Source organism: Dermochelys coriacea, chromosome 5 (genome assembly GCF_009764565.3).
Source record: "Dermochelys coriacea isolate rDerCor1 chromosome 5, rDerCor1.pri.v4, whole genome shotgun sequence".
Lineage (NCBI taxonomy): Eukaryota > Metazoa > Chordata > Testudines > Dermochelyidae > Dermochelys > Dermochelys coriacea.
The window spans coordinates 56,732,297-56,758,136 of NC_050072.1; the positions used below are offsets into that span (position 1 = coordinate 56,732,297).

General features: G+C 41.4%; 1 protein-coding gene and 1 long non-coding RNA gene across 3 annotated transcripts in view; both read left to right on the top strand.

Annotated features, from left to right (window-relative positions):
* The first annotated feature begins 11,709 nt into the window (after positions 1 to 11,709).
* RASA1 (RAS p21 protein activator 1) overlaps positions 11,710 to 25,840 on the top strand; it is a 126,533-nt gene continuing 112,402 nt past the window's right edge. The window contains exon 1 of one of the 2 annotated variants that reach the window (XR_006281782.1): positions 11,710 to 12,460. Coding sequence is in view for 1 of the 2 variants with exons in the window: in XM_038401509.2 (XP_038257437.1) it covers positions 12,036 to 12,460 (425 nt within the window). In the remaining variant the exon portion in view is untranslated. The remainder of the gene's footprint in view (positions 12,461 to 25,840) is intronic. The other variant, XM_038401509.2, reaches the window with a different exon arrangement.
* LOC122460472 lies at positions 13,090 to 18,593 on the top strand. The gene is made up of 2 exons (XR_006281783.1): positions 13,090 to 18,071; positions 18,153 to 18,593. It is a non-coding gene; the product is annotated as an uncharacterized LOC122460472 (long non-coding RNA).

The following is a 25,840-nucleotide window of genomic DNA, read 5'->3' on the forward strand; positions in this document are numbered from 1 at the left end:
AGCAGACAGTGAGCTTCTGCTGGTTTAAGAGTTGGCCTGCCAGCCTGTCATAAATATAAAGGGAAGGGTAAACACCTTTAAATCCCTCCTGGCCAGAGGAAAAACCCTTTCACCTGTAAAGGGTCAAGAAGCTAAGATAAGCTCGCTGGCACCTGATCAAAATGACCAATGAAGAGACAAGATACTTTCAAAGCTGGAGGCGGGGGGGAAACAAAGGGTTCCCTCTGTCTGTGTGTTGCTTTTGCTGGGACCAGAGCAGGAATGCAGGTCAGAACTCCTGTAAAGAGTTAATAAGCAATCTAGTTAGCTATGCGTTAGATTCTGTTTTGTTTAAATGGCTGATAAAATAAGTTGTGCTGAATGGAATGTATATTCCTGTTTTTGTGTCTTTTTGTAACTTAAGGTTTTTGCCTAGAGGGATTCTCTATGTTTTGAATCTGAGGCTAGGAGCTTAGTTCTAAGGGGAAGCAAGCTATTTATGGTAGCAGCTGAACTGAACCTAGCCCTCCTGCTTCTTCCTCTCCTTGTGTCACTGTTAACTCCTTCTCTGCCTTAATGGTGCATAAGATGTGTATATAAATACACACACACTATCACATAACCCATGTGCTCCATAAATGTAGCCTGTTTTTAGGCCTAATTTCTATACAAGATAGAAGGCGAAAGAGAGCCCTGGAGCCCCTCCTCCACCTTGTGAGCCTACTGAAAGTCACTCATTTGACCCCAAATCTTTTGCCTTGAACAGACCTTCAGCTTCTTAGATTTAAAGTGTTTTTAATACGTAAGTGACTTAAACTTTCCCTTTATTTTGCTTGTTATGAGCCATCTCCTACCCAAATCATTTGAGCCCCTTCATCCCCCCAGAGTTCCAAGCAGATGGAACTATCTCTCCACATGGAACAATTTTGAGGATTAAAGCCTTAGTTTTCAACATTTGTATTAAAACTGTCATGCTATGAGTGATGTATGTCCCCCAATTCCACTTTTCATAGGGATATATAGTCATACTGCAAAACTGTTGATTTAGTGGGAATTAATAAATTGCAAATGACATTAAAGTCACTATGTTGCAGTGGCAACATATGCAAGCGGAATGCAGCAAAATAACTGTACCACAGGCACATCTTGGCAATATGTCAAAAGTCTTAAATATAAACTGTGCTTGGAAGTAAGTTATAATTTAAACGTCAAATATAATTAACTTTGTTTTTAAATGTGATACAGCAAACTGCTGTTAAATGAATTTTCTATGTCTACCAGACGCCATACATCAGATGCTATCTCCTAATCAGTGAGAAGCATATATAGCAGACTTCTGCACCTTTTAAACTAAATATCTTCAGCATCAATTTCACTATTGCCATTTGTTCAACAATCTGTTTCTAAGAGATAAATGAGTGGGTGGATGGGTGGGATGAGGGTTGGTTTCATTATAGTACTTCTTGTTAGAATTTGTTCCACAATTTGCTAAACTCCAAAATTGTCCTTATGTAAACAGACATCTGGATCACTGGAGTCCATGTTCCTGACCTTACTGTCATCAAATACAACAATGGAAGTGATTTCATACCTAGCAATAGCAACACAATTCGCATATAGGGAAATCCTTCAGGCAAAGACAAAGGCTTGTTCCTCCCAAAATCAAACAGTAGTTGAAACCAGAAATAGTTATAAATAGAAAATATAACAGAAATAAGGAAATTTATATCCATAGATTTTAAGGCCCTAAGGGACCACTGTGATCATCTAGTCTAGTGGTTCTAAGACTTTCGTACTGGTGACATAGCAAGCCTCTGTGTGCAACCCCCCCTTATAAATTAAAAACACTTTTTTATATATTGAACACCATTATAAATGCTGGAGGCAAAGCAGGGTTTGGGGTGGAGGCTGACAGCTTGCGATCCCTCCCCCCCATGTAATAACCTCACCGCTGAGGGGTCCTGACCTTCAGTTTGAGAGCCCCTGTAATAGTCAAAGAAATCAGTTGCATGTACAAAAAAATATATATACCTATATGGAAACAGTTAATCTTGCTAAATGGTTAACTGGATATGCAAACATGAATTTAGACACAGGTGCCCATTTTCCAAACCCAAATGCCCAGTTACTAATGTCCCATTACCAGGATGTGGGCAGTCATGCCTAATGGTCAGTGCAGGAATCAATAGCCAAGAGTCAGAGTTGGCATCAGGAGTTGGAGGCCACATGCTAGAGATGAGAGTCAGAGTCAAAGTCAGAGGTCAGGACTAACAGACAAGGGTAAGAACCAGGTTACCTAAAGCGAGACAAGGTGGGGGCAAGGCAAAGCTGGGTCAAAGACAGGGGCACAACTAGGAAAAGGCACTATAACAGTCATAGGGGTACATGCTTAGAACAGCCACAAAGCAACTACTGCTGCTGCAGCTGCTAGGCTTAAGAGCTGGTCTGCTAACTCTTCAAACCAAACAGGCAGCAAAGCCAATCAGGCAGCCTACTGCAGGCTGGCTGTGCTCATTAGATTGCCTGGAGATTGGCTCCAGTGGTGCTGGAACTAGGGCTGCTGGAGGTGCTGCCACACCCCTTGGCTTGAAGTACTAATAACAAATGCCACATACACAGTTTCCATGGTTTCCATCAGCAGCACCCTCCTTATAAAAATTGTTCCAGCACCCCTGACTGGCTCTGCTGCAGCCCTGAATTCTGACAACATGCACATATAGTTTTTGTGCATTCAGTGGGTGCCCATGAAAATTTTGCTGTCACAACTGGGCTGGTCATGTTTAAAGATTTCTTAAAGGCCTAAATTCAGCCCTGACATCAACAAAGTTAGGCCCATTTACACAAGAAATAAATTTGGTTCATGAGGTCTGTTGCATGAAACTATACTTAACTTCTAATATCTGAACAACAGAACTAGATGAAATTTTCTTAATTTTGCATTTTCAATGAAAATTTTCTTCAAAAAATTAATTTTTCTGTTGGAAAAACCCAAAAACTTTTTATGAAGATTTTCATAAAAAATTTCCAATTTTCAAGCAGGCCATAGAGCAAAAATTTTCAGTCATTGAAAAATGGAATTGCAATTTCAAAATGTTAAAACCAATACAAATTTTCAAATAATTCCCACAACAAAATTTACTTGTTTTTTGTTTTTAAACTATCTCTACTAAACAAATATTCCTCAGGAAGACCAACATATAGATATTATTCTTTGTTATAAACTCTTGTGCTGTTCCATTGACCATGAATACCAGTTGCCATGATCAATTTTGAATATAACTCCATCTGAATATGAGTTATTATGACATTGATTTTTAGAGAATCTATGTATAGTTTTACCTACATGCACACTTGACAGTTGTGTGTGCCAGAAATTTAATCAAAAGATTTACTTGGTCCCTTTAGAACAGTGGTGGGCAACCTGAGGCTTGCGGGCCGCACGCAGCCTGTCAGGGTAATCCACAGGTGGGCCGTGAGACCATCTGCAGGCACGGCTGCCCGCAGCTCCCAGTGGCTGCGGTTCGCCATTCCCAGACACTGGGAGTTGCGGGCGGCCGTGCCTGTGGACGGTCAATGTAAACAAACTGTCTCACGGCCTGCCAGTGGATTGCCCACCACCGCTTTAGAAGAACCAAGATTTCAAGAGTCATTACAGTTAACAACTACTATTCTATTTTTTATGAAGATAGGATCTTAAAATTGATATATCATTTTCTTTCATTTTAATAGCTTAACTAAAACTATTTGGTTAACAGCTTCAGATTAAATATTATAAAAAATTGCCACACATTGAAATAATTGAAAGTCAGTTTTTCAAACTAAGAAGAAAATGATCCTTTGTGATTCTAACTACAAGCCTCTATTTACCCCAAGGGATGTTGTGTTAAGTACAAAAATATTTTCTGGGTTTGGGGTTTATTTGTTTCTCTCCTTCCTGCTAGAGAAGCACCATGCAAACCTAAATGAAAAGGCCCAGATTTTTAAAGGTCTTTAAGTGTTGCTGCACTCAACATTGCAACACTTAATTACCTTTAAAAACCTCAGCCAAACTGACCAGCTATTTAATTGCACAGATTTATGCCCATGCGTAGTACCACTCAAATCAATGGGACTATGCATAGTTCTAATGTAGTGGTTCTCAATCTATTTACCACTGTGGACTGCATCTGATACTACCTGTATGGCCCTGAGGATGTCACGTGGGTAGCAGCTGTGTGCTCTTTGGGCTTCAAGCGGCCCACAAGCTGCAGGTTGAGAACCACTAGTCTAATGTCATTCACAATTGCAAATCTTTATAGGAGCAGCCCACAATTGACTGTACAGGGAAATGATTATAGATAAAGTGCTGTCAAATGCAGAAAGTTAAAAAAAAATGTTTAGCTGTAATATCTTACAATTAATGTTTTCAAAGAAAAGTGGATGACAGTAGCCATTTGCAGATGAATGCAAAACCAGTTTCTTAAAGCTTGGACAGTATGGCTCAAAACAAATAACAAAAATGTGCAAAATGTTCATAAATGGAATATTTCAGTGCAAGTGGACCTATTGTGGTCTCCATATCTGGTGCATCTATTCCGCTCTTGCAAGGGATGAACTTTATGAACAGAGAGGTCTTTCTTATCTCTAAACAGATGTAATGATCCTAGGATGAAGTCTGCCAGCCAGACATATCCTAAAACTCCCTAGAATAGGATTAAAAAGAAGGCAAATTAAAGGACTTCGGAATAAGTCTCACTCGGTATTCCTCTAAGGTTTGATCATCCACCACTGAAGTCAATGGGAGTTTTGACATTGACTTTAATGGAAGCATGAGTAGGTAATGAGAGAAAAACACTTGTGGTGCGTAACGAAAAACAGACCTCTTACGGACCAAAGATCCTTAATCAACCCATCAGATAGGATCATGAGTAAAAATACGGGTATTTGAACAATTGTGTGAGGATGAAACAAAAGGGCAATTTTCTTTTTAAAAGTAAATAAAATAAATGTTCATAAATGTGCCTTTGTTTTCAGTTTGCTGCTATGACTCTTTCATAAAAGATTTTTCTCTGGGAAAAATACACCATCTGCCTGGTTAGTCTGTTTTCTTGGTATCTTGCCCATTTAAGCCTTTCCAGTTTCTGCTCTATTTCAAGTAAAACACTCATTAGGGACAGGTTTCAGAGTAGCAGCTGTGTTAGTCTGTATTCACAAAAGAAAAGGAGTACTTGTGGCACCTTAGAGACTAACAAATTTATTTGAGCATAAGCTTTCGTGAGCTACAGCTCACTTCATCAGATGCATTGAGTGGAAAATACAGTGCCGAGATTTATATACATAGAGAACATAAAACAATGGTTGTTACCATACACACTGTAATGAGAGTGATCACTTAAGATGAGCTATTACCAGCAGGAGAGTGCGGGGGGGGGGGGAACCTTTTGTAGTGATAATCAAGGTGGGCCATTTCCAGCAGTTGACAAGAACGTCTGAGGAACAGTGGGGGGTGGGGAAATAAACAAGGGGAAATAGTTTTACTTTGTGTAATGACCCATCCATTCCCAGTCTCTATTCAAGCCTATATTAATTGTATCCAGTTTGCAAATTAATTCCAATTCAGCAGTCTCTCGTTGGAGTCTGTTTTTGAAGTTTTTTTGTTGAAGAATTGCAACTGTTCACCTGCACATCTACCAATGTGATATATGCCATCATGTGCCAGCAATGCCCCTCTGCCATATTCATTGGTAAAACTGGACAGTCTCTACGTAAAAGAATATATGGACACAAATCAGATGTCAAGAATTATAACATTCAAAAAACAGTTGGAGAACACTTCAATCTCTTTGGTCACTCGATTGCAGACTGAAAAGTTGCACTTCATCGGAGCTGTAGCTCACAAAAGCTTATGCTCAAATAAATTTGTTAGTCTGTAAGGTGCCACAAGTATTCCTTTTCTTTTCTCGTTACAGTGTGTATGGTAACACCCATTGTTTCATTTTTTCTATATATATAAATCTCCCCATTGTATTTTCCACTGAATGCATCCGATGAAGTGAGCTGTAGCTCATGAAAGCTTATGCTCAAATAAATTTATTAGTCTCTAAGGTGCCACAAGTACTCCTTTTCATTAGGGACAGTCACAGCTGCCATGCAACATTATTTGAAAAGATTTCAGAGTAGCAGCCGTGTTAGTCTGTATTCGCAAAAAGAAAAGGAGTACTTGTGGCACCTTAGAGACTAACAAATTTATTTGAGCATAAGCTTTTGTGACCTACAGCTCTGATGAAATGAGCTGTAGCTCACGAAAGCTTATGCTCAAATAAATTTGTTAGTCTCTAAGGTGCCACTAGTACTCCTTTTCTATTTGAAAAGAAGCATTCTCCGGTCACCTCCTGTGCACTGAGATAATAGAATATCACCTGCATGAAACTTTTCTCTCCTCTGTTGTTTAGCTCCCTTCATCTACATCACACTTAAAATTTACAAAAGGTAGGTGCCTAAACCTACCCTAGAGGCTTTTGCAAACTGCAATCATCTGAAGTGGAAAAAGCTGTAGTGTGGTCATTACTTGGTTGTGTGTTTTCTGAGTAACATACAGAAGATATAGAGTACTTTTCTACTGGTGGTATTCAAAGCCGTTTAGCTCATTGATGTGGCTACAGTAACTAGAATACACAGAAAGTCACTTATTGCACTTACTTTATTCAGACATTGTGGTATTTTATCACACTATGGCTATATCTTTTTGCACTCTGTTATGCTGCATACAGAAGTGGGCTGTAGCCCACGAAAGCTTATGCTCTAATAAATTTGTTAGTCTCTAAGGTGCCACAAGTACTCCTGTTCTATTTTCAACTGTGTAATCCTTTACAGATAAATTGCACTTAGTCTGGATATAGTAAGAATTACTGTCTACTTTGTTGTATTTACATTACAGATTTAAAATCCTTAAAGAACAAAATATTGTAGCTTAAAATAGCTTCCCATGAAGAATTCATTTTCTGATATAGAAGTAGGCTGTAGCCCATGAAAGCTTATGCTCTAATAAATTTGTTAGTCTCTAAGGTGCCACAAGTAATCCTGGTTTTTCAGTATTTTTACACTACCTGAGTTGACTATTCAGACATCCTACAATTTGCATTGACAGTCATGTGCCAACAATCATTTTGAGTCTCTGGAGGACAGTAAATGGATTAAAATAGGACTGTAACAGAACAAAAAACATCCTACAAATATTCAGTGTTTTAAAAGTTGAATGGTAATGTGGGGAGTGATTAAATGTAATGACATGTACATTGCTATAAATATTTTACATTAAAATGAAGAAGATACAAATAAGCTTAGAGGCAAATAATTCCTCTTTCTAAGTCAGGTTTGATTACATTGTTAAGATATGAACATGGTTTAACTAAGTCACAGGAATTCTACACCTAGCAAAGACAGTTCTCAAGGAAGCTTTAGCCAAGTAAGCTTTGAACAAAAATCTGTGATGACCAAATAATGGGTGTAGAAGGAAGAATGTCAACCAAAGTCAAGGAAGTTTCAGAAAAGTCATAAATGATAGTTCCATGTAAGTGGGAAAAAATAGATACATTGGGTTAAATCCTAACTCCTGTGAAGTCAAATAAGGAAGGTTTGTAAGACGGGAAGAGTTTTGAACCCTCCATCTTGAATAACTAGCCTAGAGATTTCAGACTCAGAGAATTGTCAAGCCAAAATGGTGCGTCAAAAGGTGATTTCAGTATGTCCTTGGGGTAGAAGAATTTGCTATGTACAATGCAAGTCCATAAAAAAGAGGTTTATAGTCTCACATTTCTTGTTTAGACTAGCAAAATTGTGAAGTCCATGCATTAGGAAAGTGTTTTTCTCTTTCCTTACTTGGCTACAGTCTGAATACCAAAGGAATACTCACTGAAAACTCTCTTGTTGCTGCTCTTTCTGGGTGTTGAAACTCTAGGGACTGAGAGAAGCCTGACAGTGAACAATATCATTGGGAATGTAGGGGTATTCTAGGCTCTGCTACAGGACAGGAGTTCTGAGTCTGTTAAAGGGAGTAGAACTGCCAGTTACCAAATGGGAATGTTTACTTTTTAATCATGTTTACACGATTAAAAAAGATTCATAATGGAGGCTAGTAATGGGAGCATTAATAAGTGTGCCAAATATATTTTATATGGAATACATATTCATGTTCAATATAAAAAATGTCTTGCTCCTCCCCATAGATTGACCAAATACATCTAAAACATGTCAGAAATGACTAGATATAGCTAAAATATATTGAAACTGGAATAATAGAAAATTTCCACTTTATTCGTGATGTGAAATTTCAGTATGACCAAGATTAGAGTACATTGGACCCACTAGCCATTACTGGAAAAACTCCTATATGTATTATTCCACAGGTTCCCACAGGGCAGGTCTAACTTACTCATCAACTAAGCTAATTTTTACCATCCATGACACCACTAGGAGCAGTGCTGAATGGTCCTAACATAATTTTGTCCAGGGTATTGAGTAAAAAAGCATTGTTTGTAAACATCAGGCAGGCATCAAGCATATATGGTTCTACCTCTTTTTTGGTCCAAATACATTAATACAAATAGTACCTCTGTCTGTTCCTGTGAAAGTTTGTGTAATGGAACCAAAGATACAATCGGTGGAAAGTCCACCTGGAACAGCAGCACAGTGATGCAAGCCAACTTCAATCCTTGCTTTGCCAAAGGAGCTGGGATAGTTAACACAACCTATCAAACATATAGGTCTGGCCTGGAGAGGGCAGAATTGGCAGTTGTGAGATGCACGTATTTAACAAATCTCATGGGCAACGTCTCATCTCTTGTGAAGCCCTGGCCAGATTACGTAAGTGTCTTCCTCTCACAAAACCCATGAAGGAGGGCTGCCCTCTGTTCTCCGCTGGGGTGAATTGTCAGATCAGCTGCCATTGCAGACCTTGTACACCAGCAGGTGCAACTCTGACCTTATATAGTATTAGAAACCATTGTCTCAAAGAAAGGAATCCTGTAAATATTTATGTTGCATGAATGTGTTTATCACTCCTACAAAGGCAACAGTGTGTTAAAATCACTTGATTTGAAAATCTGTGAGGAAAAATAAACAACAGTAAACAGAAGCTGACAGACAGTCAACTCAAGAATATTTGAAATACATGTTTATTAATGAAACATGTGTCTGTGGAAATCAGATGTGTAAAATATTTCCACCGAGTCTTCAAATTTTGAAAGAGAACAGCAGCAGTGTGTACATGTGTTAAACTCAGGACAAATTCTGTTTTCACTGATGCTAGCACGAATCCAGAGTAACTCCATTGATTTTAGTAATATAACTACGAGCAGAATTTTGCATATAGAAGGCAAGGTATTAAACTTAAGTTCAGCAGCTAAAAAGATGTGGGCTGCAAAACTGTGGAAGTAGGAGTATGAACAGATATTTGTTTTGCTGGCCTCAGGAAAAATTCACTTAATACTTCTGGGGAGGGCAAAGTTCTGAAAACCTGAACATTTAAATGCCTTATGAGAACATTTGAGACATACAAGTATAAACAAATAAGAGAATGTACAGAGTCGTAACAGCCTAGAGAAAAAAGTAGAGACAAAGAGACAAAAGTGTTATTATTTGTCAGCTATTTTAATTTTGAAAGTCAAAAGGTAATTTTGTCTGGCAATGTTAGCCACACAGGTCCTGTTCATGCAAGTACTTACATATATGTTTGACTTAATGCATATGACTAGTCCCATTGAAGTCAATGGAACAACAAATAGGCATGATGTTAAGAATAGGCATAAATGCTTGAGGGCCAGAACCATAATAATAGAAAAGGATACATTTGCATAAAGGCTGTGATACAAGAAGGCCAGAGAGCAGTGGGAGAGTGGTCCAGAGGAAATATATAAACACTAGGCTAATTAAGGCGTGGTTCCCTGTAGACTAGGGAGGGTGGTGACAGGTTAATTGGAGCACCTGTAGTCAATTTAGGCCCTGTCAGGGACCTAATTTAACCCCCCCCCCCCCCCCCCCCACACACACACACTTTAGGCAGTTAGAGAGGAGGTGTGGTGTGAAGTGAAAAAATCAGGAAGACCCTTCCCCACCATCTAAGGACTGAAGGCACCCCACCCAAGGGGGAAGAGGGGCTGGGGCTTAGAGTGAGGAACAAACCCAGCCTGCTTCCCTTCTCTACCACCTTCCTGGGCCATTAGTGGGGCCCTTGGTGCCCCAAGAGTAGGGGCAAGGGGTAGTATCTTAGTCCCCTGCTAAGAAAAGTGCAGGACAGCCAATGTTAGTATGGTGGATCTTATCACAAGGTATACGGGAATAAATTGTTCATAATAAAATGAGTTGTTCATGCAACTCTTAAAACATGTACTGTTTATGTCATAATAGCCAAACAAATATACAGTATGTTTTATTGTTACTGTGACATTATCATCTGCATACTTTTGGCATTTTGAAGAAAAGAAAAGGTGAATTAACAAGTGTAGATTTCTCAAGGGAACACACAGATTGTTGTTATTGTGTAGGCCTGCAATTCCAATGGCACATTTCTTCAGTGTGGGTGTATGATTCTGAATCACCATCCTATATAAGCAACAACAGTTTTATATAGTAGGATCTTTGCCACCAGGCTGGTTCTTTAGTCTTTAAGTACTTCTGATCAGCACTCCAAGCCCTGCTCTGCTGAACATGGTTCAGAGGCACAGGAATGGACATGACAGCATAGAAAGGGAAAGTGCAGTGCTGCTCCCTTTCTTAAGAGGTATTAGGAAAAAAGTGGAATAAGGATTCATGCCCTGCTGGTTCTAGTGCACAAAAAAAGCTGGATCCCAAAGTAACACCACTGCAAGAACCTGGATCTAAATCCTGTCAGATCCAGCCAAATTTAGGCCACAAACTTGGAAACGGTACCATCAAAATAGAAAACAAGTGGGTTGTTTTTAGTATTCCACAAAAACCAAACCAAAACCAAACACAATCTGTACTCTAACACAGCCTAATAAAAAAAAGGTGCACAAGAAAACTCTGTCTGGATTCCAGGATCCTGTTATATTTGGTGAAGGTTTGGCTGCCCAGTTTTACAGGTTGTATTTGCAGCTTTTCTTAGTTCATTAGACTAATCCAGATCCCAGTGTATGTTGGTGCAACAGCGCTGCAAAAGCACACATCTGGCAAGTTAATCCAACAGGGCCCAAGCCCTAGAACTGTTTTTTAGGGTTGCTGTTGTTGCACTGGTGTGAATCAGAGCCGCACTAGTGAGATTCAAAAGGTCTGGCTCCCTATGTTCTTTATTTAGGCAGTAAAACTTTGTGGTTTGGGAGCAAAATGGTCATGATGGGCCAGGGGCAGAATTTGGGGTGCAGTAGACTCTAGAATATCAGGGTTGGAAGGGACCTCAGGAGGACTTGCTCAAAGCAGGACCAATCCCCAATTTTTGCTTGAGATCCCTAAATGGCCCCCCTCAAGGATTGAACTTGCAACCCTGGGTTTAGCAGGCCAATGCTCAAACCACTGAGGCTCGATGTGTCCTCTAGTCTGATGGTGCAGGCCGGGGCCCCAAAATCATTATGCTTCAGATAGCGCCAGCTCTTCGTTTGCCCCCACGCGCGGTCCCTGCAAGGCTCCAGGCGAATCCAGCTTTTACCTTGCCCCGTGACTCGCAGCCGGCAGGAACCACAGGGGCGCGCCCCTCGTGCACGCGCTCGGCCGGCCCTGGTGCGCATGCGCAGTGTGAAGGGAGCCGCTCGCCCGTCTCCTTGCTTTCCCCACCCAGACCGGCCCGTGCCTATTCCGAAGCTGCGCTTGCTGCGGGCGGGGTGACTCTCCGCGGGAGCCGCTCCCCTCCCGGCCGCAAGGGGATGAGGCAGCCGCCCCGTGGCCCTGCCGCGCTGCCCTGAATCCAGCCCTCGCCCAGCCGGGTATTGTTCGCAGCCGCCGCCGGGGAAGTTCGCTCGTCTCCGTCCCGGCTCCGCTCCCCGTTCGGGGGGGGGGGGGGGGCGGGGCGGGGGGTCTCGGCCCCTCGCTCGCCTCCTGCCCGGCGTGCGGAGGGGGCGAGGCTCACCATGATGGCGGCCGAGGCTGGAGGCGAGGAGGGCGGCTCGGCGAGCGCCGCCGGGGAGCCGGGGCGCTACCCTACCCTGTGCCGGGCCAAGGGGCCGCAGGGCTCCGGCGCGGGCAGCCTGGGCGCCGGTCCCCCTTTGTGCCCGGCGCTGGGACTCCTGGCCATGGGCTCGGGGCCTGCCCCTCCGGCGGCGGCAGGCGGCGCGATGGCCGCCGGGCTGGAGCAGGAGATGCCCAGGGGGGCGCTTATCCCGCCGGAACCGGGCCCCGCTGGAGGGCCGGCCGCTGAGGGCTTCCCGCCGCTGCCGCCCCCGCCGCTGCCGCTGGTAGGGGGGCTGGGCACCGTGGACGAAGGAGACTCGCTGGACGGGCCGGAGTACGAAGAGGAGGAGGTGGCCATCCCGCTCACCGCGCCCCCGACTAACCAGTGAGTAACTGCCCCCCTCCGCTCCTGGCCGCCCCGCTTGCTGCCCCTCCGAGGGGGACGGGAGCCGGCTCTGCGGCGACTCTAGCTCCCCACCCTCCCCCCGCCCTTCCCAGTGGAAAGTGTGTGTCAAACTCCGGCCAGGCCCTGAAAGTTTTGCACCCGCCCCCGGGATCCTGATTAAATCGGCTCAGTCGGTTGCTCGCATGGAAAGGGCTGAAGTGTTGGCACTGAGGGCTGCTGGAATCGGTGTTTCCAGATGGATCCGGGTGGATCCTCAGCCTGGACAGCGGCTCACTTCCATGGACGCACATAAGAACGGCCATACTGGGTCAGGCTAACGGTCCACCTCGCCCAGTGTCCTGTCTTCTGACAACAGCCAACGCCAGGTGGTTCAGAGGGAATGAACGGAACAGGTCACTTGTGGTGCTCCGTGCCCTATCGTCCAGGCCTGGCATCCGACAGTCTAAGGTTTAGAGACACCCAGAGCATTGGAAAATCTGAAATGCTCCTGTGCTCCCCAAGTAGAGTTGGATGCCAGCCTGAGTCTTGTCTCACCCCCCCCCCCCACCCCCGCTAAGTTACATATTACTGCTCAGTGTGTGTACGTATACGTTTTGACGGTCAGTTGTGTGCCTTGCTGTTTCCATTTTGTTCAAGTAGCATAGAACCATAAGGGTATGAAATCTGTGGGTTTTAGAGTCTCATGTTTAAAATGAACAAAGAAATTCTCCAGGGGGCTAGAAAAAACAGTATGGCAAACACTCAACTAGATATTTGATTTAGTCTTTTAGGGTTTTCAATACTAATTGCAGTACTGTGAATCTTCACAAATGGTAAATAGTGCCACAAAAGGAATGGAAAGCTCAGATCATTATTAAGGTAGCCCTTAGGAAGCTTTGTCAATTTTTTTGGGTGCACGTTATCCATTTTCAGGCTCTTCCAAAATGTAGTAGTCCAAAATAGTCATTGTGAGAATATAGATATATACAGTGTAACCATTTTATGATTTTTGGTAGGAAAATTGAGCCATCTTTAGTCTTCCTGAAACATAAGAAAACATTTCATATGCATGCTGCGTGGAACTCCATGCACAAATTTATAGATTGTACCTTTTTAAAGTTGATATAATTAAATGTCTTAGTATTTTGAAGTATTGGTATTTATTTTTCATAAACAATGAATGTAATAGCATGACTTTCAGCTGACTTTAAAGGCTTTTGTGTTTAATTGGATTATTTGAAAAGTTTTGGGAATTGAGTAACAGCAATAGTCGGTGTTTACAGTAAGATTTCACTGTGCTTGTTTTTCCATTAGCTCAAAAAGGATTCCTGTAGTGTTGATAGTATTAAGGGAAATTTTACACCTGTTATCCAGGAAAATTGTTGGTTTATATGTATTGTGTTATCTAATTCTTGAATGCATATCATTAGTGTGTAGTGTTTGTGTGTACAATTAGTGATGACTCTAAATGCAAGAAATCGGGAGGTACTAATAACCCACTTGTAAGGTGTCTAAATGTTTACATAAAGCAATTTCAAGGTTTATATTAGGACAGACAGTTACATTGAAGTGTCTATTTATTGTCCCAGAAACAAAATCGTTTGACATGTTTTAGGTTGGTATTTAGGAATCAAGCATTAACTAAGTTAAGGTGAATTTTTATATTTTGGATAAATTAGAGCTATAAGGTGTAAAAGTAGTAATCGATTTACAATGAAAAATATTCAGATTATTGCTGGTAATGTTTATCCAAGAGTTTGCTAAGGTAGTCTTGACAGTTTGTCAGATGAAAGTGTTGTGTTCATTTGCGCTTTCTACAACATTTATCATTCTTGAGTTTAACTTGAAATTCTTCTTGCCTCCTTCTGTGCATGTGAATTTAGGGCATTCAGAAGCTTCCTCTATTTCCTACTCCCCCACAATCATTTACCCATTTCACTGCTGAAAAGATGCAAAAGCTGCCTCTTGTTTTGTGTATATAAATATTAAATGAAATTTGCATAGCTATAAAATATACCTTATCCTAGCCTTCTGTACTTCTGGCTGACAGGAACTAAATGAGTTTTTTAAATAAAGTAAATAAAATAGACGATCATATACTTCCGTGAAGGTTCTTGTTTAGTACCAGTATAGGAGAAAAACATCTTTTGCATCCTGTAATGTCTCAGATATCAGAGACAGTTAAAGATCCCCATGAATTCTAATTTCTTTTTCCGGGGTTCAGGATGATAATGGCATAAGGCGTAGCCATTGTACAAGAATGAGGGTATAGAGTTTAATATAAAACATGTTTTTTAACCTTATCAGTCTTTCCAATGATTGATTTATTGATGTATTGTAACAGTTCCTGAAGATCAGGGCCTCATTTATTCTAAGAACTGTAAAAACACATAGTAAGAGACAGTCCTGGCCACAAAGAGATTTTTTAAAAAATCTAAATTGAACAGACAAAGGGTGAGAAGGGAAATGAAGGCACAGAGAGGTGAAATGACTTGTCCAATCAAGGTCACACGGTAAGTTACTGGTAGATGGAGAACCCAGACTTCTGACTCCCAGTTCATTGCCCTGTCTGTTAGACAATACTGCTTCTCTTCGGCTGTAAACATATTTCTCAAATGGCAGCATAGGCAGATATCTTGAAAGTGCCTATTGTTTTTGGAATGATTGTGTTAGGTGATTGGGTGGCTATTTAGAGCTATGAATAATCACTAATCTAAAATTTCATTGTGACTGCCAACGCTTTATTAAATGTAACCGATTTCTACAATTCTTTCGCAGCACAAGATAAATTTGCAGGCATGACAGCAATGTACTAATTCTAACATGCTCTCTAATGTACAGCAAAGCAGTAACTTTATAGACATATCCTTTTCAAAGACTAAGAAGGCTCCAATCTTGCAAACACCTATATATGTACTGAACTTTACTTGCATTAGTAAGTGGGCCTACTCACATGATTAAAGTTAAGCACATGCATAAGACTGTGCTGGATCAAGGCTCAATTGTATAGCTGGGTGTTTTCCTTTTAATGTCTAGAAATTCTTTAATGTGCTCTTCAAATATTGTATAATCTCATTTTTATATTCCTTATATAAATTTTTAAATTCCTTATGAAATTAGACCACCAATTGGAAATTTAGTTAATTTCAGAAGTTGTTTCAGGGAACTAACTATACCTGCCTCTGTCTACTTGTTTGGTTTTATTTTTACTTTAGAATCCCTTTTCTGTATTTTAATATTTTTTCTCCTCTTGATGTGAAAGACCCAAACAAATGGGAAATCACGTGATTGTACAGGAAAAAACAGTGACACAGAATTTACACAAAGTAAACAGACTGAGGAAAACTTACCCATTTCCATAGTTCTAGTAACTTTAGGTGTGGAAGTTGACAGTACTTTGTATCCTTTTAGTTTTATCCCCTTCCCAGCACCATCACCACCCATTTTTATAGAGTGCAAACAAAAGTGCCTTTGTATTTATGATAACAATAAATTATATGACTTGACCACTTATGAGACTAGGATTTAATATGTGCTCCTAAGGGTTGTTTCTTCTTTAGCAGTATATTATAAGACTCTGAGTAAATTATGTCTTCAATATTAGTTGATCTCTCAAAGTGTAACTTATAAGAAACAAAATAAGGATCAATATTCTACATCAGTTTGAAACAATAAAGCAGGTCTAATAAGAGGTCTAAATTACAGGTTTAATTACTGTTCCTTTAGACCTAAGTTAAATGTTAACTGTTTAAAACATGATCACAATTTAAATTTTAAAAGCAAAGTTATTCTAATATTCCTCTAGTTTAAAGACACTGCAAACTCCACCCTTTCCCGCTTCCCACTAGTTAATTCATCCATTTTATAGGGGGAGCATGTTGTGGTTTGTTCATGTTCAGTAAATGTAACCTTTTCATTCTTTTAATAATAAAATATTTTACATATGTATCAAAGGTTGGGGGTGCTTCTTGTTACTACTAGTGATGGTCTTGGTGATGGTTATTCTTGGGTCTGGAGTAGGAGGCAGTATATTTTATGTAACAATAGCCACTAGTAGTGGTTTCCTTCTGCAAGCATCCTGGTTGAGGGCTGAATTAAACGGGTGGAGTTAGCAACCTGGTATCCAAGCATTACTGGAAAAGATGTGACAGACCTTGTTTGGGGAACTGCTGATATACAACCTTCTTTGCTAGCCTTGAAGGCTATTGAACCTTACAGTGAGATTCTACTTTGAATAATATCTTTCTATGCAACCATTGTTTGGCTTCATATATTTATAATTTCCAGATAACTTTTTCTCATGTTACCAGTATAAAGATACATCTTCCAACTCCTAGTCAGGAAAACTAAACCTGGAATCTAAAAGTCAAATCTATTCTTCCTCGTTTGTATATTGTCACCAGTAATAAAGGTGCTGCAGACCAAACACTCTGCATAATTACATCTGTGTGTATGTCTATACTGCATCTAGGAGCAAGCCATACAGCACAGGTAAACAGACTCATGCTAGCAGAATTGGAGTCAGAGCACTAAAAATTGCAGTGTAGACATTGCAGCTCTGGTGGAGACTCAGGCTCTCCACCCAAGCTCAGTCCAAGGGCATCAGGAGGGCTTGAAATCCTGAGGTGCCATCCCAGCTGCAAAATCCACATCACTGTCTGCGCTCAGAAGCTCGCTCCCAGCAGCAGTGTAGACATACGGGTCTTTATAAGTGTACTAGTCACGTGGAAACCAATGCAAAGGAAGATGGGGTAGGGAAGTGAAGCATGGAAAAGCTCTGCACTTCTTACTAGGATGCCTTAAATGTACTCTTCTGAGAGAAGGTGTGTTGCTCTTGGTTAGCTAGCACCTAATAAAGTTGGAGCTTCCTTTACCCAATACCAGCTATTGGGGGAAAAAGGGGGAATGTTTCTCTCTTACCTCTACTTTCCTGGACATTGGAAAAAGAGGGAGGGGAAAAGAAGGATTTTCTATTTATTTTTACCCCCAAATTCTCTTACTCCAAAAAGCTGAGACCTTGTCTATGCTACAGGTTACTTTGATATAACTTACATTGCTCGGGGTGTGAGTAAAACAGCCTTGAGCGACATAAATTACACCATCCTAAGTGCCAGTGTAGACAGTACTGTGTCAGGGAAGCTTCTCCCGCCAACAAGCTACTGCCTCTCATGCATCTCCACCACAAGTGCTGAAGTGGCTCAACGAAATTGGTGCTGCTGTAAGTGCTGTAGTCTAGATGTAGCCTGAGTGAAATTCCTAAGAAATTGGGTCAATTTATGTCTTCATAAACTCTTTGAACAGCAAGCGTGAAACTGACCTGAGTGTTGTATCTTTCCCTGTTCTGCTGCAGAACTGGTAATAGTAAATACATACTCTGTTTTTTATTGCTGGGTAATGGGGATGAGATGTTTGAAAAAAGAAGTGCTTTCCTCACTTCCCTGACCCTGTTGAAGCTGCTTCTGTAGTTGCTGCCTCCACCTCCTCCTGTCCCCCATTTCCCTTGAAAAGAAGCATTTCTAAAAGTTTTGAAGGAATGCTGTCTAGTCTGAAGGAATGCTGTCTAGTCTGTTTAATTTATGAGAACTTGGTCAGTTTTACACTAGTATAGCAGGTTTCAGAGTAGCAGCCGTGTTAGTCTGAATTCGCAAAATACATTTGCGAAAATAAATTTTTCTTTTTACTAGTATAGCAGTCATTCTTCTAAGTTTTACAGTGTTGATTTAAAGGTGGCAGTAGCAGAAGTTCCAGTATTTCCCAAAGAAATTTTCACTTTTATATGGTACATTTTTTGAATAGCAATTATTAGAAGATGCTTGTGTTGAATTTGAAGAGAGAGCCAGCAGCTTCATAGAGTAAAATTGCTTGTCATAAATTCATGTTCAAAACATATCGCAAGCTGATATACTGATATTTTTTGTTACCTGTTGAGACAAAATATTAAATAATAAAAGATAGTGAAGAAAACCGCTAAAACATGAGAATGTAGTGTGTTGGAGAATATTAAACAAAAAAAAGTGGAAGTGAAACATTATATCTGATGTTAGTGTGAAGTGTAGGTTTTATCAAATGAGTGTAATAAGTAACATCTACAAAATTCTATAGAACTTCCGTCTGTTTCAGCAACAAGGGTGAGGAAAAAAATACTGCACTGGAGAGAGAATGTGTATGCAATTCTACAGTAGAAGAATTGCTGGCATCCATACGTTTAAAAATTCTAGGACATAAAATCACCTTCTTGGTAGTTAAATTTATGTATGCCGGAGAAGTCAATGCAAGACCCAGGAAATAGTCTTAATGTCATACATTGGTTTTTCTGTATAGCAATAGAAATAAAAAAACAATAAATGATATAATTTGTCTCTTTTTAATGTGTGAAGTTTTTTTCCTCTCTTTAGGAAATTAATGTGGTAAACAGATAAAAATATTTACAAATTTTTCATTGTACCTTTCTGTTCTTCTTGGGTAATGTATTTTGTCTTATCAAAATCTGATCCTGCAGTATAATGGAACGAGAAGAAAATTTTATATTTGTAAAATTGTACATCTATGTGCTCAAGTTTTTTAAGATTACGTGTGTGTGAAGAACATTCTTTTGTATAGTAACTTAGTTATTCATAATTTTCTAAAATTGTCAATCTGGGTAGATTAACTGGAGCAGCATGAATACGGCCAGGTTTAATGATTTATAACTAATTACAAAGTAGAATGTTTGTGAAGATATTCTTTAGAATCATAGAAGATTAGGGTTGAAGAGAGAGACCTCAGGAGGTTTTAGAGTCCAACCCCCTGCTCAAAGCAGGACCAACACCAACTAAATCATCCCAGCCAGGGCTTTGTCAAGCCAGGCCTTAAAAACCTGTAAGGATAGAGATTCCACCACCTCCCGAGGTAACCCATTCCAACGCTTTACCACCCTCCTAGTGAAATAGCATTTCCTAATATCCAACCTAGACCTCCCCCACTGCAACTTGAGACTATTGCTCCTTATTCTGTCATCTGCCACCACTGAGAACAGCCAAACTCCATCCTCTTTGGAACCCCCCTTCAGGTAGTTGAAGGCTGCTATCAAATCCCCCCCCCCCCCACTCTTCTCTTCTGCAGACTAAACAAGCCCAGTTCCTTCAGCCTCTCCTTGTAAGTCATGTGCCCGGCCCCCTGATCGTTTTCATTGCCCTCCGCTGGACTCTCCAATTTGTTCACATCCTTTCCATAATGAGGGGCCCTAAACTGGACACAGTACTCCAGATGTGGCATCACCAGTGCCGAATAGAGGGGAATAATCACTTCCCTTGATCTGCTGGCAGTGCTCCTACTAATGCAGCCCAATACGCCATTAGCCGCCTTGACAACAAGGGCACATTGCTGACTCATATCCAGCTTCTCATCCACTGTAATCCCCAGGTCCTTTTCTACAGAACTGCTACTTTAGACAGTCGGTCCCCAGCCTATAGCGGTGCCTGGGATTCTTCCGTCCTAAGTGCAGAACTCTGCACTTGTCCTTGTTGAACCTCATCAGATTTCTTTTGGCACAATCCTTTAATTTGTCTAGGTCACTCTGGACCTTATCCCTATGCTCCAGCATATCTACCTCTCCCTCCAGCTTAATATCATCTGCGAACTTGCTGAGGGTGCAATCCATCCCATCAGCCAGATCATTAATAAAGATGTTGAACATAATCGGCCTGAAGACCGACCCCTGGGGTACTGCGCTTGATACCAACTGCCAACTAGACATCATGCTGTTGATCACTACCCACCCCTTGACCCCGACAATCTAGCCAGCTTTCTATCCACCTTATAGTCCATTCATCCAATCCAAACTTTAACTTGCTGGCAAGAATACTATGGGACACCGCATCAAAAGCTTTGCTAAAGTCAAGATATATCATGTCCACTGCTTTCCACAAAGCCGTTAAGTCCTCATTTGCTTTACTACAACAGAAATGTGGTCTTAGTCTTGAACATGAAGAATATATTATCTTGTCTAGCTGTTTTAAAAAAAAAAAAGTGAAAAAGATAGAAAGTTAAATAAAAAAATTGTAGTTTTACATATTAAAGGATGAGGTACAAAATGTAAAAATGGAAGCTTCAAATCTAAAAACAAAAATAGAGCAGCATTTGAGGATGGGAAAAGTTCAAAGAACAATGTGCAGGTTTTTGGTTAAAGAGCAAACATTTATTTAACACTAGAAGAGTGTCACTTAATCTAAACAGTAAATGGAGAATTTAATTGTGTTCTGAAGTTTTTTTTAAATACATATTTGTGAAGATCATTCATATATAACGCATAAGTCACAGCTGAATAAATTTGCCAGAGAATGGAATCTGTTGGCTATAGGTGAGAAGCCCAATGTATCATGCCTTTTTTCTTTACCTCGCCTCCTCCCAGTGAAAAAAGGACACATTTTTCCACCAGGTTCTCTTTCTTGGACCTATTAGTTAGTAATTGGCTTTATGCTCCAAAGCATGAGCACTTGTCTCAATTTTTATACAATCTCATGTGTTCTATATACATTTTTAATCCCTTCCATTGTAGGATATTTAGAAAAACAACTCTACAGAAAGGTACATTCCTAAAGGATAACTTCAATTGCTGCTTCCAATTTGGGAGTTTCTTAGGGCTTGTCTACACTAGAAGTTTTGTCACCAAAAACTGGCTTTTGGCGACAAAACAGCGATAGCGTACACACTACAAGGTCACTTTTTTGGGAGGAAAAACCCCTAGTTTTGGCGAAAAAAACCATACACCCCTGCAAGAGACTTGTCTTTTCCCCTCCCTTTATTGTTGACAAACAGCCAGTGTAGACACCACAGCTTTTTTTAAAATTTTTATTGGCCTCCAGAAAGTATCCCACAATTCCCCTGCTGCCACTCTGGTCAGTGGTTTGAACTCCGTTGCCTTGCAGCCAACCCGACCCTCCCCCTTGCAAGCCCCGGGACTTTTAAATCTCATTTCCTGTTTACTGGCTTCCCAGAGGAGCTTCCCACATGAGCATGGCTGGCTATTGCCCAAACGCGCTTCCGCTTGGACCACTGCTGAGTTATTGGATCTGATCAGTATATGGGAAAAGGAGTCTGTTCAGTCACAGCTGCGAGTGACCCGTAGGAATCGGGACACATGGGCAAATTTCTCGAGGCTTGTGTGAAAAGGGCTACGATCGGGACACACAGCAGTGCAGAGCGAAGATAAAGGAGCTGAGGTAGGCGTACCGTAAGGTGCGAGGTGAATAATCGCTCCGGTGGTGCACCTAAGACCTGCTGCTTCTATAAGGAGCTGAATGCTGTCCTCGGTGGTGACCCCACCTCAATCGCCGATTGCCCCGTTGGATACTTTGCAGGCTGATGAAAGTGGGGGTAACCCTGAGGCTGAAATTGTGGATGAAGAAGTCAAGCTAGAAGAGGCTGTGGTGCTCCCAGTGGGGTCACCTGGTGGGGCATGCAGCCAGGAACTTTTCTCAACTCTAGAAGTGCTCAACGGGCAGCAGGAAGCAGATGAGACTCCAGGTAAGTTGCTGTGGCTTGTGTAGGGAATCGAAAAGTGGAAGGCAGGTGGTGTGTAGCTAATCTGCATGGCCAAGCAGGGTGTTGATGGACATCGAGACCTACAGGGAATCCTCCAGAGAGATTTCAGAGTAGCAGCTGTGTTAGTCTGTATTCGCAAAAAGAAAAGGAGTACTTGTGGCACTTTAGAGACTAACAAATTTATTTGAGCATAAGCTTTCGTGAGCTACTGCTCACTTCATTGGATGCATCGTTATGGAGCGACTTTTGTTACAGCGCTGCATCCCACCCTTCAAAACTCTGCAAACGTCCTGCGTTCGTGTGGTACCATGCTGCCTAGTTTGCCTGTATCCTCTGCTCCCTGCTGCTTGTTGCTTCCTGCCTGCAGAAAGGGTTTCTAATGCCAGGGCTTGTACCTTTTCAAACCTTCCACCCTTAAATTCCCTGGGAGGCTCTGGAAAGTTTCCAAGAGGTACTTGTTAATCTTCTGCTGCAGATTCCAAGGGGTTGCAGACTTGTTAGGTCCCCCATTGTAGGAAACTGTACCATGCCATTTAGCAATCACTAGAGCTGGGACCAAAGCGGCACATAGCTGAGCTGCATATAGACCGGGGTGAAAGCCGCAAGCATTCAGAAGCTGAACCCTGCTTTTCCTAATCACCCTCATCAGCAAGATGTCAGCCATCAGGTTGGCTGCCTGTGAAAAATTGTGGGATAATTTTTATGAGTTCCCTGCAAAGTTCCCTTGCAATCTGAGACCTTTTTGTCCATACGCACAACCACCTTCCCCCCCACTCCCAAAACTCACCATTATTGGGGTGCTCGCGGAGCTGTGTGCCTGCCTAGAGTTTCAGAGAGAAAGTGATTTATACTAGCAAAATGCCCTTTTTACTAAAATGTTTCAATCATTTGTTGGAATGTAACAATCCCTCTTCTTTTCAGCACAGACCTTGAAGAACACATCACGCACCCCTGCGGACCGGCTGCGACATATAAGAAAAAATCCTAGGCGCGGCAAAGAGGAGATGTTCCGCGAGGTGCTGCAGCGCGATGAGAGACAGACCAGGACACGGAAAGAGTGCTGGGAAGCCGAAAGGCAGGAGAGAAAAGAGAGTGCAGCTTTTGCTAGGCAAGCAACAGAGCAGATTATAAAAGTTATGGAGGATTAGACAGAGATGCTCAAGTCTGCAAGACTGATACAAGTGCAGACTAAGCAGATACGAGTTCGAGCGCTTCTGCAGGAGATGCACAATTCTTTCCCAACCCCACCACCCTCTATGCCCACACATTCCTTTTCACTCTACAACACTCCTGAGTTTTCCCCATCACTCCACCCCCTCTCAAGCTTTCACAATGATAGTTGGAGCTACGCACAGTTGTGAGGTTTTACCCTTTTTAACAATAAATAAAGGCTAAGGTATTTTAATGCTACAGCGTTTTTATTCTGTGTTCTACAAAAGCGTATAGCAATCAATTCACTCTGGGGTACAGGCTTCGAAAGCATTGTGTTGCACGGATCTTGGGCCCCAAAATTGTACATAGATGTAACAGGGAAGCAACTCCAAAGCAGATGTGTTACTGCCACTCATTGTCAAAGTGGTTCCTCAAAGCCTCTCTGATGTTAATAGCAGCCCTCTGGGATCCTCTAACAGCCCTAGCATCTGGCTGTTCAAACTGTGCAGCCAAGCACTCTGCCTCAGTGCTCTACACCTGAGCAAACATTTCAGTCCTAGATTCACACAGATTATGCAGAGTGCAGCACGTGGCTATGACCACAGGAATATTATCCTCTGTAAGGTCTAGCCTCTACTGGAAGGGTGTCTCTCAATCTGGTGTTCTTGTGCCACAGGTCGTGGGCCAGCTCAGCACATAGCTCCATGAAGGTTGTTTTACGCATCCTAAAGTTCTGTACCCACTGGTCGTCATCCCACACCCGCATGACAATGCAATCCCACCAATGAGAGTTTTTTTCCCTAGCCCGAAAGTGATGCTCTACCATACGTAGTTGCTTTGTGAATGCACAAAGCACTGATAAGTTGCTGCCATCCATATTGCACTCGGGTGCCTGTGATTCATCCTCTGCTAACTTTGCGAGTAATTTTGCTGCCATGCGCGGTGTCCTCATGACAGCTAGCAGTGCATAGGAGAGAGAGTGCAGGATCCATCCTCTCTCACTGCAGATGCTGGTGTGCACCCAAAAGAATGACAGCTGGAAAAACAACGCGAAAAAAAGCCAGAGACCTTTGGAGGTGTGGGACACAAAGCGGTACAAGACGGTACATTTTGTACATCCCAGCATGCGCCGCACTCCATTTCCGCATTCCCACAACACCTAGCGACGGATGGTATCGCCAGGTACTGTGGGATATATACCTACAGTCCATTGCTCTTGCTGTCGACAAGGGTGCCCCGAATGTGGACACGATCAGTTGATAGAGGGAGCAAATGTAGACACGCTTTGACGAATTTGCTTTTGTCGATTTTTCTTTGTTGACATCAGTTTCATCGACAAAACTTGCTGGTATAGACAAGCCCTTAAACTCTTGTAGTGTAGTTTCCTCCTTTGGGTATGGTTACACTTCCTGTGGAAAATGCATCTAGCCACAGGTCCATCAGTGGCTAAGAAGTCAAATTCCTTTCAACAGATTCCAAGGAAGGGCTTAGAGTTGTTACTCTTATCTTACCTTTTGCTCCTTGGTAGTTTCAGCAGCTTTTTGAGACCTAGTCTACATACAGTTAGGGCTATGTGTGGGTTGGGTTGGGTTTGTTTTGTTTTGTAATCTACAGTAGAACCTCAGAGTTGCAAACACCAGAGTTATGAACTAACTGGTCAACCACACACCTCATTTGGAACTGGAAATATGCAATCAGGCATCAGCAGAGACACCCTCCCCCCACCCCCCAAAGCGCAAATGCAGTTCAGTACTGTGTTGAAAATAAACTACTAAACAAATAAAGGTCAAAAAAAAATTTTTTTTAAATTTTCCAAGGTAAGGGAGTTTCTGTGTTTGTTCCTTTTAAATTAAGGTGGTTAAAAGCACCATTTTTCTTCTGCATAGTAAAGTTTCAAAACTGTATTAAATCAATATTCAGTTGTAAACTTTTGAAAGAACAACCATAATGTTTTGTTCAGTTATGAACATTTCAGAATTACAAACACCTCAGGAATGGAGGTTGTTCATAAGTCTGAAGTTCTATTGTATTTTTTTTTTAAACTGAAAAAGTTATAGTGGCACAACTCTCTAATTTGGATGCAGTTTTATATCTATATAAAAGTGACTTAGAGCTTGTTTACACTACAGCTTGTCATTCAGGGGGTGAATAAATCTCTCCTCTTGGCTTAGAGCTGCTACATTAGAAATGCAGTTATGCTGCTGTAAACTCTATAGTGTAGCTATGCACTTACAGGAAGAGGAATAAGTTATAATGTTATGTATGGGATAGCAATATTGGTATAAAGCACCATTAGAGCTGTATAACTGCATCTGCACTAGGGAAGGTTATGCAGCTTTAACTATATTGATATAGTTAAAGTGGTACAACTTCTTTCCGTGGTTAGGCCCCGAGAACAGTAGATATCCTAATACCTTCAGGTCAGTTTTTGAGAATAAGGAATTGCACAGCTAGATCATCTGGGTAGAAACTTGTACTTTTTCTGATGTTGGTCAGGTGTTAATTGCCTCTGTTAGCTGCTGAATTGATGAGGGAAAGTTTCCTTTTCTTCTATGGTATTGGCCTTGACTCTATAGGAATTCTTGGCTAAGATGTTGTTTTTGTTCTCAAAAGTCCAATCAGTGATCTTAAATTTGTTCTTGTAGACCCCAACCTGTTTTTAAAAAATATTTGAAAACTAAAGGTTGCTAGGTCTGTGGCTCATGA